Consider the following 17,907-nt stretch of genomic DNA (forward strand, 5'->3'; position numbering starts at 1 on the left):
GCCTGTTTAATGCAGATTGCAGCTCACAACAGCAGGATCGATGGAGCAGTTTGTCAGAGGCGTTCTCGCAGGAGCTTGCTCTGCTGCTGATCAGACATGCGGCCTCGTTATTTGTATTTATTGGAAATCAGGTGCGCATAGTCAGCAGTACATGATATCCGAAATCAAAGCAGTCCCACTAGAGGGTTGGGGAATGGACATTGAAAGAGGCTACATTCACTCAGGTAATTAAAAACCATTTTATTAAAGTCCGATGGAATGCACAACTTTACAGTCTGGAACTGGCACGGACCCAGTAAAAGACGCAATCGGCAAGGAAGGGTCATAATTCATGATCTCAAGACTAGTGAATTGCTAGGCTAAATACTGCTTTAGCCCTCAGGGTGGCTGCTGGCCGAGTATATATGCAATAGGTAAGCTTAAATCATATTCATCGTGTGCAGCTCTATGAATAATTTAAGGAGATAAAATAATGCATCGGTACGCAAAATCATTTTCCTTTTTATCAAGTATGGTAATTAATAAAAATACAACTAAATCAACATTGTCCCAGTTGAGTGGATTTAATTAGCATTTAATCAGTGCAATTTTGCTGCAAAAAATAAAGAATAACCAGAATTTCTCATTCTTACATTAATAATACAGTATCGCTGTTCTGCACCAAATTCACAATTGCTCTTCATTCAATATTCCTAAATACGAGAAGATACAGAAAGGGTAAGAAGACAGAGACAAAGAAATAGGAAGATAGAAAAGAGAGCAATTAGGTTAAGATGAAAAGCAGGATACAGGAACATAAGGGAGAGTTATCAGAAGTTTTATATCTGTGGCTCAAAACATCGCTCCTTCGTCCTCCTTGATCAGGAAGTAGATGGTCACTGGTCCACAGCTGGTAGTAACAGTCTCAGTAACTCGGGCAAAAAGCCACGATCCCAGGCCATACATAAGGGTAGGGATCCCTGCCGAGTGGACACAGAACCAATCAGAAACAGTCACCAAGCCCAAAGAAAGATCACAATCATAATCAGCACTGTGAACTTCCCTGCATTCACGACCCACCATTCCGGCTCCCCGTTATTGTGCTAGCAATGAAAGGATAACTTTATTTTATTTATTTATGTTAGAAGCATCTCTGCAGCTTTACTAATGAAAGGCAGCCAGAGAGATAATAATGCGATTAATATGAAACTCATAATAACCCGCTAACATAATGGGCTGTTCTAACCAACGGCAGCAAGGGAGATTTTAATAAGCTGCGATAATAAAGCAAAGTAATTAATCCCAGCCATATGGATAAGCAGCCACAGGAAGCCATGCTCCACATATTCTGTTTGAAAAGACAATTGATGGCCTTTATAAAGCTAAATATTTAATAAGCCTTGGGTGGGAGGCAGGATGGAGTGTGTGGGGTGTAATTACAGCATCTCTCCATCACTTACCTAGATTTATGGCTTTCAGCGTGGTAAAGAAGTGGTTGTAGAAATGCAGGTCCTGGGGGGCAGCACGGGAGCAGTGATATTTGATAAAAGGGAAACAGCCAGTTCTGAGGACATGGTAATTTGTGCCGTTCACTTCCCAGTTAAAGTTGGATAAAGCAAACTGGTCATTATGAACGGTGCTGTATTTCACACAAAAAGAAGTCCAGTGAGGCAAGTTCCGCTGGAGGAGGTGCTGGGTTAGAACCTCGGAGGCGTTGGGACGAGGCTGCCCAGAAGATCCTGCTGGGAAGAGGAGAATTCGCAACAAGACGCTGTGAGCTGTCTTCACCAAAAGCATGTCTGCAAGACAGAGAGAGATCCAATGCTCTATGCAGACACACACATAAAGGTTTAAGGAAAACAAACCTAACAGCAGCATACACAACTGAGGTGTGACTCGGAGACATGGTCAAGTAGCCGACATGGATGTACACGAGTGTAAGGATTATAAAGTTCTGATTCACTATAACAATACAATCCCGGAAGATAACAGGTATCTGCGATGTGTACTATGGGGAATACATGTATAATGTAAACATTATGGAAATTTTACTGAATTACGAATAATGTTTTGTCTGGTCTTCTGTGTTCAAGTTGGCATGGGCAAATTAATCCAGCCTCCACATCACATAATGGCGACATGTCATATAGCTCTCCCCTAAGATGTTTTCACTTATAGCCGAGTCTGTAATCTCAACAGATGTGCAAGATTATACTTGTCCTCTAACTTGTGTCTCCAAAATAAAATGGATTAGCATCCAGCAATGGAGTCCGCCAATTAGACCTAACACTCTAGGCTCAGTTCAATTAGGAGCAAGTAATCATGGGCATGTGCCACACTCAAGGTAGCTACAAACGTGCAGATTTCTGTTTGTGACTCCACAGGGCTGTGTACTAAAATCCAGGAGTCTGGGGCAAAATGAACGCAATCCGATGTTTGTGCAGTCATACTACGCATGTGTCAGAGTTACACTGAACATGTGCCCCAACAATCTTGCAACTGAGATCGTAGTGCAAATTTGTAAGCAGATTGATTGACAGTCAGTGTATGTTTTTGCAGAGGTAATGTGGGGGCTAATGAAACGTGGGCATGCCGTGCGGGCGTGTCACAGCCAACAACAGTGTCTTTGTATGCAGTTGTAATGGCTCTGGCCGACGTTCTGAGCAACCATAGGGTTTGCTGGTGCGACAAATGATGCGTCTTTGTAAGCAAGTGGCAGATGAAGACACAGCTAGTGGGCATCTCTGTACAAATTCCAGCTGCTGCGAAAATTTGCGTAATTTTTGCGGTACCACTGCGTGTGAATACTCAGTTGCCAATGCAACTGCATCCACCTGTGAATCAGGCCCAAAGAAGCTTTCTTATGTAGCTGTTTCTTATGTAGCTGCACAGATCCGTCTCTCCAATGCCTGATTTATTGTTGGCTGCTGATAGTGCTGCTGCTGTTATACCACAGGTGTATTGAGAGAGGAAGCGGCCTGTGTGCAGCTTTCGTCCAGGCCCACTCCTCTCTACCCAGGTGCCGCCAGTGTGGACTAGCACAAGTAGACTCTAGCAATATGATAGAGTCTACTGCGCACGTGCAGGCCTCTGAGAAAATGGCACGGTGGCCATTTTCCCAGTGATTTCCCTATTGTACATGTTCAAAGCGCTGGGAAAATGGCCATCGCACCATTTTACCAGTGATCTTGTACAGCTGCTACTACTGGTGCAGGACTCCAGAGAGGTAAGTATTGAAGGATATGGTTGCAGCCATTATAGATCCGCCACTGTCTACCTAATGTATCACGTGCTCCCCACTACACCGCATGGATTGTAAGATCATTTGGGCAGGACCATCTTTACCTTCTACTTTATGTCCTTGTTTGTAAGTTGTTTGTGCTACAATTCTCTCATTGTACAGTGAAGTGTAATATGTAATAAGATAATAATAATAATAAGAAGAAGAATTTACTTACCGATAATTCTATTTCTCGTAGTCCGTAGTGGATGCTGGGAACTCCGTAAGGACCATGGGGAATAGCGGCTCCGCAGGAGACTGGGCACAAAAGAAAAGCTTTAGGACTACCTGGTGTGCACTGGCTCCTCCCCCTATGACCCTCCTCCAAGCCTCAGGATACTGTGACCGGACGAGCGTACACAATAAGGAAGGATTTTGAATCCCGGGTAAGACTCATACCAGCCACACCAATCACACCGTACAACTTGTGATATGAACCCAGTTAACAGCATGATAACAGAGGAGCCTCTGGATAGATGGCTCACAACAACAATAACCCGATTTGTTAACAATAACTATGTACAAGTATTGCAGATAATCCGCACTTGGGATGGGCGCCCAGCATCCACTACGGACTACGAGAAATAGAATTATCGGTAAGTAAATTCTTATTTTCTCTGACGTCCTAGTGGATGCTGGGAACTCCGTAAGGACCATGGGGATTATACCAAAGCTCCCAAACGGGCGGGAGAGTGCGGATGACTCTGCAGCACCGAGTGAGAAAACTCCAGGTCCTCCTCAGCCAGAGTGTCAAATTTGTAAAATTTCACAAAAGTATTTGACCCTGACCAAGTAGCAGCTCGGCAAAGTTGTAAAGCCGAGACCCCTCGGGCAGCCGCCCAAGATGAGCCCACCTTCCTTGTGGAGTGGGCTTTTACAGATTTTGGCTGTGGCAGGCCTGCCACAGAATGCGCAAGCTGAATTGTACTACAAATCCAGCGAGCAATAGTCTGCTTAGAAGCAGGAGCACCCAGCTTGTTGGGTGCGTACAGGATAAATAGCGAGTCAGATTTTCTGACTCCAGCCGTCCTGGAAACATATATTTTCAGGGCCCTGACAACGTCCAGCAACTTGGAGTCCTCCAAGTCCTTAGTAGCCGCAGGTACCACAATAGGCTGGTTCAGATGAAACGCTGAAACCACCTTTGGGAGAAATTGAGGACGAGTCCTCAATTCTGCCCTGTCCGTATGAAAAATCAGGTAAGGGCTTTTACAGGATAAAGCCGCCAATTCGGACACACGCCTGGCTGAAGCCAGGGCCAACAGCATGACCACTTTCCATGTGAGATATTTTAAGTCCACAGTGTTGAGTGGTTCAAACCAATGTGATTTTAGGAAACCCAAAACAACATTCAGATCCCAGGGTGCCACTGGAGGCACAAAAGGAGGCTGTATATGTAGCACTCCCTTAACAAACGTCTGGACTTCAGGCACTGAAGCCAGTTCTCTTTGAAAGAAAATCGACAGGGCCGAAATCTGGACCTTAATGGATCCTAATTTTAGGCCCATAGACACTCCTGCTTGCAGGAAATGCAGGAATCGACCCAGTTGAAATTCCTCCGTCGGGGCCTTTTTGGCCTCGCACCACGCAACATATTTCCGCCAGATGTGGTGATAATGTTTTGCGGTTACATCCTTTCTGGCTTTTATCAAAGTAGGGATGACTTCGTCTGGAATGCCTTTTTCCTTTAGGATCCGGCGTTCAACCGCCATGCCGTCAAACGCAGCCGCGGTAAGTCTTGGAACAGACAGGGTCCCTGCTGGAGCAGGTCCCTTCTCAGAGGTAGAGGCCACGGGTCCTCTGTGAGCATCTCTTGAAGTTCCGGGTACCAAGTCCTTCTTGGCCAATCCGGAGCCACGAGAATAGTTCTTACTCCTCCCCGCCGTATAATTCTCAGCACCTTGGGTATGAGAGGCAGAGGAGGGAACACATACACTGACTGGTACACCCACGGTGTTACCAGAGCGTCCACAGCTATTGCTTGAGGGTCCCTTGACCTGGCGCAATACCTGTCCAGTTTTTTGTTGAGGCGGGACGCCATCATGTCCACTTTTGGTTTTTCCCAACGGTTTACCATCATGTGGAAGACTTCTGGGTGAAGTCCCCACTCTCCCGGGTGGAGGTCGTGCCTGCTGAGGAAGTCTGCTTCCCAGTTGTCCACTCCCGGAATGAACACTGCCGACAGTGCTATCACATGATTTTCCGCCCAGCGAAGAATCCTTGCAGCTTCTGCCATTGCCCTCCTGCTTCTTGTGCCGCCCTGTCTGTTTACGTGGGCGACTGCCGTGATGTTGTCCCACTGGATCAGCACCGGCTGACCTTGAAGCAGAGGTCTTGCTTGGCTTAGAGCATTGTAAATGGCTCTTAACTCCAAGATATTTATGTGAAGTGATGTCTCCAGGCTTGACCACAAGCCCTGGAAGTTTCTTCCCTGTGTGACTGCTCCCCAGCCTCGCAGGCTGGCATCTGTGGTCACCAGGACCCAGTCCTGAATGCCGAATCTGCGGCCCTCTAGAAGATGAGCACTCTGCAACCACCACAGGAGAGACACCCTTGTCCTTGGGGACAGGGTTATCCGCTGATGCATCTGAAGATGCGATCCGGACCATTTGTCCAGCAGGTCCCACTGGAATGTTCTTGCGTGGAATCTGCCGAATGGGATTGCTTCGTAGGAAGCTACCATTTTTCCCAGGACCCTTGTGCATTGATGCACTGATACTTGGCCTGGTTTTAGGAGGTTTCTGACTAGCTCGGATAACTCTCTGGCTTTCTCTTCCGGGAGAAACACCTTTTTCTGGACTGTGTCCAGGATCATCCCTAGGAATAGAAGACGTGTCGTCGGGATCAGCTGCGATTTTGGGATATTGAGAATCCAACCGTGCTGCCGCAGCACTACTTGAGATAGTGCTACTCCGACTACCAACTGTTCCTTGGATCTTGCCCTTATCAGGAGATCGTCCAAGTAAGGGATAATTAAAACTCCTTTCCTTCGAAGGAGTATCATCATTTCGGCCATTACTTTGGTAAAGACCCGGGGTGCCGTGGACAATCCAAACGGCAGCGTCTGAAACTGATAGTGGCAGTTCTGTACCACAAACCTGAGGTACCCTTGGTGAGAAGGGTAAATTGGGACATGGAGGTAAGCATCCTTGATGTCCAGATACACCATATAATCCCCTTCTTCCAGGTTCGCGATCACCGCTCTGAGTGACTCCATCTTGAATTTGAACCTCTGTATGTTAGTGTTCAAAGATTTTAGATTTAAAATAGGTCTCACCGAGCTATCCGGCTTCGGTACCACAAACAGCGTGGAATAATACCCCTTTCCCTGTTGCAGGAGGGGTACCTTGATTATCACCTGCTGTGAATACAGCTTGTGAATGGCTTCCAATACCGCCTCCCTGTCGGAGGGAGACGTCGGTAAGGCAGACTTTAGGAAACGGCGAGGGGGAGACGTCTCGAATTCCAATTTGTACCCCTGAGATACCACCTGAAGGATCCAGGGGTCCACTTGTGAGTGAGCCCACTGCGCGCTGAAATTCTTGAGACGGGCCCCCACCGTGCCTGAGTCCGCTTGTAGAGCCCCAGCGTCATGCTGAGGACTTGGCAGAAGCGGGAGAGGGCTTCTGTTCCTGGGAACTGGCTGTTTGCTGCAGCCTTTTTCCTCTCCCTCTGCCACGGGGCAGAAATGAGGAGCCTTTCGCCCGCTTGCCCTTATGGGGCCGAAAGGACTGCGCCTGATAATACGGCGTCTTTTTATGTTGAGAGGCTACGTGGGGTAAAAATGTGGATTTCCCAGCAGTTGCCGTGGACACCAGGTCCGATAGACCTACCCCAAATAACTCCTCCCCTTTATAAGGCAATACTTCCATATGCCTTTTGGAATCAGCATCACCTGACCACTGCCGCGTCCATAACCCTCTTCTGGCAGATATGGACAGCGCACTTACTCTTGATGCCAGTCGGCAAATATCCCTCTGTGCATCACGCATATATAAAAATGCATCTTTTAAATGCTCTATAGTCAGTAATATACTGTCCCTATCCAGGGTATCAATATTTTCAGTCAGGGAATCCGACCAAGCCACCCCAGCACTGCACATCCAGGCTGAGGCGATTGCTGGTCGCAGTATAACACCCGTGTGAGTGTATATACATTTTAGGATATTCTCCTGCTTTCTGTCAGCAGGTTCCTTAAGGGCGGCCGTATCAGGAGTCGGTAGTGCCACCTGTTTTGACAAGCGTGTGAGCGCTTTATCCACCCTAGGGGGTGTTTCCCAACGTGCCCTATCCTCTGGCGGGAAGGGGTATGATGCCAATAACTTTTTAGGAATTATCAGTTTTTTATCGGGAGAAACCCACGCTTCATCACACACTTCATTTAATTCCTCAGATGCAGGAAAAACTACAGGTAGTTTTTTCTCACCAAACATAATACCCTTTTTAGTGGTACTTGTACTATCAGAAATGTGTAAAACATTTTTCATTGCCTCAATCATGTAACGTGTGGCCCTACTGGAAGTCACATTCGTCTCTTCATCGTCGACACTGGAGTCAGTATCCGTGTCGGCGTCTGTATCTGCCATCTGAGGTAGCGGGCGTTTTAGAGCCCCTGATGGTCTTTGAGACGCCTGGACAGGCACAAGCTGAGTAGCCGGCTGTCTCATGTCATCAACCGTCTTTTGTAAAGAGCTGACACTTTCACGTAATTCCTTCCATAAGCCCATCCACTCAGGTGTCGACTCCCTAGGGGGTGACATCTCCATTACAGGCAATTGCTCCGCCTCCACATCATTTTCCTCCTCATACATGTCGACACAGTCGTACCGACACACAGCACACACACAGGGAATGCTCTGATAGAGGACAGGACCCCACTAGCCCTTTGGGGAGAAAGAGGGAGAGTATGCCAGCACACACCAGAGCGCTATATATATGTTGGGATAACACCATACAGAGTGTTTTTCCCTTTATAGCTGCTGTGTATATTATACTGCGCCTAATTAGTGCCCCCCCCCTCTTGTTTTACCCTTTTCTGTAGTGCAGGACTGCAGGGGAGAGTCAGGGAGACGTCCTTCCAGCGGAGCTGTGAGGGAAAATGGCGCCAGTGTGCTGAGGAGATAGGCTCCGCCCCCTTCTCGGCGGACTTTTCTCCCGCTTTTTTCAGGAATCTGGCAGGGGTTAATATACATCCATATAGCCCTGGGGGTTATATGTGATGTATTTTAGCCAGCCAAGGTGCTTATATTGCTGCTCAGGGCGCCCCCCCCCAGCGCCCTGCACCCATCAGTGACCGGAGCGTGTGGTGCATGAGGAGCAATGGCGCACAGCTGCAGTGCTGTGCGCTACCTTGGTGAAGACTGATGTCTTCTGCCGCCGATTTTCCGGACATCTTCTTGCTTCTGGCTCTGTAAGGGGGCGGCGGCGCGGCTCTGGGACCGGACTCCGAGGCTGGGCCTGTGTTCAGTCCCTCTGGAGCTAATGGTGTCCAGTAGCCTAAGAAGCCCAAGCTGGCTGCAAGCAGGCAGGTTCGCTTCTTCTCCCCTTAGTCCCTCGATGCAGTGAGCCTGTTGCCAGCAGGTCTCACTGAAAATAAAAAACCTAAAACTAACTTTTCCTAAGAAGCTCAGGAGAGCCCCCTAGATTGCACCCAGCTCGGTCGGGCACAAAAATCTAACTGAGGCTTGGAGGAGGGTCATAGGGGGAGGAGCCAGTGCACACCAGGTAGTCCTAAAGCTTTTCTTTTGTGCCCAGTCTCCTGCGGAGCCGCTATTCCCCATGGTCCTTACGGAGTTCCCAGCATCCACTAGGACGTCAGAGAAAATAATAATAATGCTAGAGCAGTAGACCAATAATAGCAGATGAACATATAATAAAAAAAACACGTGAGGGGAAAAAGAATATATATTTAAACGATCATTTGCTGCTCATTACCTGGCTCTGTTAAAACATGAAGGTTGCAAACAGTCTCCAGTTCTCTTTATTAGCACATAAGAGAAAGGATCCTGCTCTGTTAATTACAGGGGTGAAGCCAGGCCTTGTTTGTGTCTGGCTATGATTAATAAATAGCAGCACCTGCCATTTTTAGTGCAGTAAATAAAACAGGGAGGTGATTAATTATCAGGCTCTGAGAGTGCAGCTTAGTAATAAGAAATAATAGCAAACTGTTCTACTCTTCTATGGGAACACAAACATACAGCAGCAAAAAAGGAGAATGTAAAAGTCTCCAAGACGTCTGCCATATTAAGAGACCAGTAAATACAAATAAAGGTAAAATAAACCCAACACACAGCATTAGACATACCAGGGATTTCCAGGAATTCTCTAGGGCAGCAGCCACAATGACAGATGGACCCCTCACACCTATGGACAGGAACACAAACAACTATAAAAGCCACAACCTCTCCTTTCCTTGTCAGTGCAATTCCAATAACTACTCAGGCACATTTTATTAGATTGCAATTGTTATTTCTGGTGGAAAACTTGCTCTCTATATCCACTTAATTCCCAGTGCAGCATCCACAATGACAAAACCATAGATTAAATCAATTTAGGGAGTGACAACTGCCAAAAGCCAATTCTTGATTAGATTGGATATCTATCCGACAGTGACGAGTGAAGATGTCCATGCAGGTTGCACTTTTACACCAGAATGTGGATACTACTCTTGTACCTGGTACCTCGTTTTTAGTTATCCAATAAGCTTAACAGAACCATCTGGCAATTGAAGTTGCCATACTATACCCCTACATCATCTATAAACGTCATCTCTTCTCCTTTTCTTTGTCATGTCCAAGTATGGAATTGAGCATTTCATCCCACCTGAGCAATGAAACGTGGCTAGTTTTGTATTGAATATAATTGCCCTTTTAAATGCAGCAGACGAAACGTGGTGGCTTTGAAAAGCACTGCATAGTAAATTTAGCCCAAATTCTCCCTTACCATCCTGGCAGATGTTATAGCTGGGAGATATGCAAACTTTAGGGTTAGAAATCCTATTGAAATGCCCTACAATGTTTCTTAAGTACATTTTTCTAAATACCCGCATTAAATTTAAAGAGAAAAATAAATTTGCACGTTTCTATAGTTTAAAAAAAAAAATGCAGTCATATAAAATACACAAAAGTACAATCTGAACGCTGGTCTACACAAGATGTATTTTTAAGTTTTCAAAATACAATAAATAAATACAAGATCACGTTCGTTAAGAAAGGCCATACAACCTGCATATAAACAAACAGATGATGATGTGTCCAAAAAGAAGGACAAACAAATTAAACAACCAAACAATGATAAAACTATGGTAGAGGAAAGAAGAAGGGGTGACAAGGTGAATCAGGAGGCCTAATCCAGGTTTTTAGCACTCATAAGCAGAGTAGACAGAGGGCTCTCAAGAGTAATGAGTGGCATGAAGGCCTCTGTGAGGTGTAGAACGGTTATAAATAAACCAATCATACCACACTGAAGAAATTTATGGGAATTATATACAGGTAAGTGGATTTTTTTCCAAGTACCAGATATTATTAAGGAGCTGCTAATGGGAAGGGAGGATCTAGTCATTTACAATGTCGGCAATCAGAAATATATATAATTTTAACAAACTTCATAACATTTCTTTAAATAGGACAGTAACTTGGCCACATCCACTTTTATTGAGTTGCAGACACTGTATTGTGTGGTGGTCAATGGGATTCTCTATGTATTATGTGGCGATTAATGGGATGTTCGCAATACTGTTTGACGGGCACTGGGGTGCTATCTGCAGTGTAATAGTCACAGGATGCTCTCCACTTTGTATGGCTGTCACTGGGATGCTCTCTGTATTGTGTGACAATCATTGGGATGTTCTCTGTATTACATGGCAGTCACTGGGATGCTCTGTATATTGTGTGGTGATCATTGGGATGCTCCTTTCTGCAGTGTGACAGTTACTGGGATACTCTCTGTATTATGTGGTACTCACTGGAATGCTCTATGTAGTGTGGCAGTTACTGGGATACTCTCTGTTTTGTGTGGCATTCACTGGGATGTTGTCTGCAGTGTGTCTGTCCCTGGGCTGCTCTCTGCATTGTTGCAGTCACTGGGCTGATCTTTGAATTGTATAGCAGTTACAGGCTACCAGCAATTCTATGAGACGATGATTTGTACAGGTTGATGCAATCAGATTGCCACAATATAACCACTGGATGGGCGCCACAAGTGTTTTAGCCTAGGTTGGCTGGAACTCTTGGCCAGTCACTGTACGCTATGGAAATATCCCTTAACAACAATTGGAGGTGCAGGTAGTTACAAAAGCAGATGAGGGCACCTGGTGTGCATTAGTAGTTAGGAAGATATAAAATACTGGATCTTAGTGTAGAGGGTATTTTCCTAAATGTTTAGTACAGTGGTTCTCAAACTCGGTCCTCAGAACCCCACACAGTTTAAGTTTTCCAGGTCACCTGGCAGGTGCACTGTGCATCACCAACTGTCACATTTTAGACTTGAAAAACATGAACTCTTTGGGGTCCTGAAGACCGAGTTTGAGAACCTGTGGTTCAGTACACAGGATGAGAGTACTAAAGATAACAATAATAGGTACAAAAGGAACAGTATGTATGTATGTATGTATGTATGTATATATATATATAATATACACACACACACACACACACACACACACACACACACACACACACACACACACACACACACGTGACAGTTTAAAGGATTCAGTTTGGAATACAAGTATTAGTGGTGTACAACAGGGATCAGTACTGGACCCTGTTCTTTTTTAATTACTGCATTAATAACTATGGAGATGGCCTATAATGTGAGGAGTTCATATTTACTGACGACACTAATCTATGTAGGGCTATTAACACAGAGCAAGATGGTTACTTGTTATATAAAACTTCAATGGACAAAATGGCAAATTAAGTTTAATGTAGATAAATGAAAGTTTATGCACCTAGGTTGTGATAATAACTATGCTAATTACACACTGGGTAGAATATAATTAGGGAAAATTACTTCGGAATACTAGTTCATAGAAAGTTAAGTAGCAGCACACAGGTTCAGTCAGTGGCAGCAAATAAAATCCTGGGATGGACAAAAGGAAAGAGCTGAAATCTTGTATTAGGCTACCATTGTATAAGTCACTAACATGACTTAGGGGTCTATGTACTAAGCCTTCAAGAGAGATAAAGTGGATGGACATAAAGTACCAGCTAATCAGCTTCTAACTGCCATTTTTTCAAACACAGCCTGCAACATGGCAGTTAGGAGCTGACTGGCCAGTACTTTATCTCCGTCCACTTTATATTTCTCCAAAGCTTAGTACATAGAACCCAGGGACGAGCGGTGAGGTAAATGGCTCAGGAGGCACTGGCTAGTACCAGAGACAGATTTACACACAATATATGAGCCAAAGGGTTCATGTGGGCATTATGCAAAGGTGCAGCAGTATAAACTCCTGGAAGTTTGTTGAGTTTTGATCAGAGATGTGTGGAAAAGATAGGCCCATAGACTTTTTACTCCAGAGTTTTGACTATAAAAATGATTAGAATAATACAAAGAAGATATTTCTAACATATTCTGTGTATTTTTCATATACTTTATACAGTCAAACTCTGGTGCAATTGTTAGTATGACAGGAAAGGCTCTTCCTCACCTGCCTCACCCCACCGCACGTAACCCTAAATCTTGAATAAACAGTTTGGGACAGCACTTAGAGGGCTAATGAGAACTTGACAGAGATCAGAGATGAATAATCTCATAAATGAAAGCAATGGAAAAAGTTGCAATAGAGAAACATGATTATGTGGATTTGGAATTGTTGATGTTACAAAGAAGATCCCTTTTCTCTACCTGCTTTAGGAAATGAATGCCTTGTATTCTTGTCTCTGGAATGCTTAGAAAGGTCTCAATCCTTTTTAAACTAGAACCGCTTTCCAATCAGGATTTCACCAATCTTGTGCAAGTAGGAGAGGAAATGAGATGATTCCTTGATTTCTTGAGAAGGGTCTACCCCACAAGATTTGCATCATCACTTGAGTTCAAAATGATCCCCAGTGTATGTAATACCCCTTTTCCACTAGCTCCTTAAAACACGGGTAAATGCGCGGGGGTGCGCATTTACCCGTTTTTTCTCCTAGTGGAAACGGGTCCCCCGGCAAATTCCCGGATCAAGTGATCCGGGAATCCTACCCGGGTAGCTAGCCGGGTTGAACACGTGTTCAACCCGGCTAGCTGTCTAGTGTGAACGGGTGCCGTGTCGAGGCGACACGGCTCCCGTTCACTGTGTATAGGGAGGGCGGCGCTGGGAGACCATGTGATCTCCCAGCGCCGTCCCTGCCGCGACCGGGTTGGTGAGCGCTGTCATTAGGGGGCTGTAGCACGGGTCGCAGCCGTGTCAGGCGACACGGCTGCGACCCGTGCTTTAAGTGGAAAAGGGGTATAAGAGAGACAAACTCTGCAAGAATCTTTACTGAGATTACCCCATTCCCTGCAAAAAGTCCAGATCTTGGCCTCCTCCACAACACAGACGTCCCCTAAGCTTGCTATGTAAGCCAGAGGGAACCCTGCTACATATTTAGTAGGTCCTGTGTATCTACAGCTACAATAGCCTTCCAACTTGTTTGCACTTTTTGCAGAGGAACAGACTGAGAAAAGTGAGGGAGGGGGAGGGGTTTTAAACCTAGTCTGGGTTCCTATTCATAGTGACATCTCTATACAAAGATGCAGTCTCGGCAGCAACAACAACAACAACAAAAAAACTGTTATTCAAACTCCCATCTACAAAAGAGATTTCAGCAACTTAGCCTCAAGATTTAAAGCGTAATTTTCAAATCAGGCTGAATTTGCCTTTTTAAAAAATTGCCACTTTCAATCTCAAGGCTAAATTGCTGAAATTTTGGCACTTGCTTCATTTGGAACATTGGGTTTATACCTTCTGAAGGAAAGCCATTTATGTTGGGGATATCTGGAAAATACTGAGTGGAGTCACCTTTTGGATGTCAGGTTCCACTAAAGGGACCACTAAACCTAAAATACAAGTTGATTTATGCAAAGGTGCCACTAATAGCATTCACAAATAATAAATGTGTGTAAAAGAACATGAGAGGTTTGACATTATATTAGCATTTGGTGTATGTAAGAGTGTAAGCTTTGTTAACGACCCCTTAAACAAAGGAGTAAATGTAATAGCTTTGTGAATATTCAGTAATTTAGAGCTTGTTTTGGCTATTCTATTATTGCCTTTAAATCTAGTGGCATAGGGGTTTATGTAGTAAGCCTTGGAGAGAGATAAAGTACTAGCTCCTGTCATTTTTCAAACAGCCTGTAACATGGCAGGTAGGAGCTGATTGTCTGGTACTTTATCTCTCTCCAATACTTAGTACACAGAGGGGCAGATGTATTAAGCCTGGAGAATGGATAAAGAAGTGATAAAGCAGTGATAAGTGCAAGATGATAACACACCAGCCAATCATTATGGATTTGAAAAATGACAGTTAGGAGCTGATTGGCTGGTGCATTATCACCCTGAACTTATCACTGCTTTATCACTTCTTTATCCTTTTTCCATGCTTTATACATCTGCCTTATAGACCCCTAAAACACAGAAAACGCTGAGGCTATTTACCCAAAAGATGATGACTGCAGGGTCTTTCAGTTAACTTAAAACCGGCAGTGACATCTTCTGCTATGATTACAGCTGCAGCTCTTCCGTTCCGATAATCTTCTAAAACATACATGATTATTATGTTAAGCATTAAGACTTCCTAAAAAAAAAATGTAGTGAGGAAAAAAGTCAGTTGAATGAGTTGAATGTATAATGATGTACTATTTAGTTCAAAATGTTCAGTAGCAGATACACTTGTGTGGTATAACAACACAATAGGAAAGTTCTACTATTGAGATAACCATTTTGTGCATTCTATTGGCTTTACTTGGGATAATACTTTTCTATATACTACACAGAATACGTTCAAGTTCCCAGCTGTCGGGATCCCGGCAGTCGAAATACCGACACCGGAATCCCGACACCTGTCAGAACATCAATGCCAGAATCCGGACCAGGTCAGCATCCCGACGACAGAAAACGGACAGCTGGGATCCCGTATGTAAGTATAGCTGGGAGGGTTAGGATTTGGCTGTGGGGAAAAGGTTAGGTTTAGGTGCCACACAGTGGGGTTAGGGTTAGGCTGCAAGGATCGGGGGCAGGTTTAGGCACTAAGGAGGCAGGGTTAGGCTGTGAAAATGGGGGTTAAGTTTAGGCATTAAGGAGGGAGGTTAGGGTTAGGTACTGAGGTGGAGGTTAGAGTTAGGCTGCGGTAAGGGAGGATTAGGGGGGTAGGTAGAATATTTACCTCACCCCTGTTGGGATCGTGACCATCGGGATGCCGGCGTCAATATTGTGACAGCCGGCATCACATACCGATCCCCACTGCACAAACAAAATTGACAATTTAAGAGGGAAGAGATATATACTGGTATACAGTACATATACACATATATTATCTCTATTATACAGTAAGCAAGAAAATATATATTGTACATTTTATAGGCATCATATAGAGAAAAGCAGGCACTTTTTTTTTTTTTTTTTTTAAGACACACTTTTTCATGTTCCTTCCCTTAAAACTAATTTTATGAAATTAATGAAACCTCAAAAAGTACCCACAGTTATTTAAAAGGAGCTTTATAGAAGACTTACCATTGTTAAATCTCTTTCTGCGAGGTACACTGGATTCCACAGGGAATAACACTGGTGTGTAAAGTTGGATCTTGATACAAGGCACCAACAGGCTAAAAACTTTGACTGTTCCCAGGATGCACCGCACCTCCTCCTCTATATAACCCCTCCTCCGTGCACAGGAGATCAGTTTTGTTAACCAGTCCAGTGCAGTAGCAGGTAAAGAGACGGTAGATGTTAGTCACATAGAACCACATTCTCACGACAGGAGAAGGGACCAGCGGCTAATGCCATACAAACCCAAAGAAGCTAAGTGCGTCAGGGTGGGTGCCCTGTGGAATCCAGTGTACCTCGCAGAAAGAGATTTAACAATGGTAAGTCTACCATAAATCTCCTTTTCTGCAGCGGGGTACACTGGTATTCCACAGGGAATAACATCGGGGATGTCCTAAAGCAATAGCGGGCACAAGAACCCGGCGTCCAAATGGGGCATCCTGGGAGGCGGAAGTATCAAATTATAGAACCTGATGAACGTGTTCACTGAGGACCACGTAGCCGCCTTGCACAATTGTTCTGTGGACGCGCCACGGCGGGCTGCCCAAGAAGGTCCAACAGACCGAATAGAATGGGCCCTGATAGCAGCAGGAGCTGGGAGACCAGCCTGCACATAAGTTTGTGAGAATCACCATTCTAATCCATCTGGCCATAGTTTGCTTGTTTGCAGACCAGCCACGTTTGTGAAAACCAAACAGTACAAAGAGGTTATAAGACCTCTTGATGGAGGAAGTCCTCTCCACATATATACGGAGAGCCCGAACCACATCCAAAGACCTTTCTTTGGAAGACAAACCAGGAGAGATAAAGGCCGGAACCACAATCTATTGGTTAAGGTGGAAAGATGACAGGTAACAAGGGCGAGTACGGAGAACTGCACGGTCACGATGAAATATCAGGAAGGGCGGACGACAGGACAAAGCGCATAAGTCCGACACTCTTCTAGCAGAGGCAATAGCCAACAGGAACAGGACCTTAATAGTAAGCCATTTCAGGTCCACATAATCAAGAGGCTCAAAGGGAGACCCTAGCAGGGCATTAAGGACAACAGAGAGATTCCATGGAGCCACAGGAGGGACATAGGGAGGTTGTATCCGTAAAACACCCTGAGTGAATGTATGAACGTCAGGCATAGACGCAATTTTCCTCTGAAACCACACCGACAAGGCAGAAATATGAACCTTGAGGAAGGCCAGACGAAGGCCTAAGTCCAGACCTTGTTGCAGAAAGGCCAGAAGCCATGAGGTTCTGAACTTATATACATCATAGTTCTTAGCAGCACACCAGGTGAAGTAAGAGTTCCAGACCCTGTAGTAAATCCGAGCTGAAGCCAGTTTACGGGCCTTCAGCATAGTTTGGATGACCGCCTCAGAAAATCCTTAGGTCATTAGGAGTGACGCTTCAAGAGCCACACCGTCAAAGCCAGTCTGGCCAGGTCTGGGTAGACAGAAGGGCCCTGAACAAGGAGGTCTGTGCGTTGAGGAAGTAGTAGAGGACGTTCCATCCATAGACCCTGCAGGTCTGTGAACCAATGCCGTCTGGGCCAAGCTGGAGCGACTAGAAGTGGCATTCCTCCTTCTTGCTTGAACTTACGCAGAACCATGGGCAGGAGTGACACCGGAGGGAACACGTATGGCAGTCGAAAATGTCCATGGAATTGCCAGTACGTCCATGAATGCTGCTTGAGGATCCCTTGTCCGTGATCCGAAGACCGGAACTTTGTGATTGTGTTGAGGCACCATCAGGTCTACGTCTGTATGACTTGTTCACTAGGAGTTTAAATACCTCCAGATGAAGGCTCCACTCTCTGGCATGTACGTCCTGATGACTGAGGAAATCGGCTTCCCAGTTGAGGACACCCGGAATGAACACTGCCGATATTGCTGGCAGATGGCGTTCTGCCCATTGAAGAATTCTG

General features: G+C 45.2%; 1 protein-coding gene across 5 annotated transcripts in view; it reads right to left on the minus strand.

The window, feature by feature from the left end:
- Positions 1 to 225: 225 nt before the first annotated feature.
- C6H15orf61 (chromosome 6 C15orf61 homolog) overlaps positions 226 to 17,907 on the minus strand; it is a 30,749-nt gene continuing 13,067 nt past the window's right edge. For 2 of the 5 annotated variants that reach the window (XM_063925551.1, XM_063925548.1), the window contains exons 2-4: positions 9,564 to 9,622; positions 1,440 to 1,778; positions 226 to 959 (exon numbers count right to left, since the gene is read on the minus strand). In XM_063925551.1, the coding sequence (XP_063781621.1) occupies positions 832 to 959; positions 1,440 to 1,776 (465 nt within the window). In that variant the 5' untranslated portion in view covers positions 1,777 to 1,778; positions 9,564 to 9,622 and the 3' untranslated portion in view covers positions 226 to 831. Of the gene's footprint in view, positions 960 to 1,439; positions 1,779 to 9,563; positions 9,623 to 14,882; positions 14,981 to 17,907 lie in introns of those variants that run through there. The other 3 variants (XM_063925552.1, XM_063925550.1, XM_063925549.1) reach the window with 3 other exon arrangements.

The sequence above is a fragment of the Pseudophryne corroboree genome, chromosome 6 (genome assembly GCF_028390025.1).
Source record: "Pseudophryne corroboree isolate aPseCor3 chromosome 6, aPseCor3.hap2, whole genome shotgun sequence".
Taxonomy (NCBI): Eukaryota; Metazoa; Chordata; class Amphibia; order Anura; family Myobatrachidae; genus Pseudophryne; species Pseudophryne corroboree.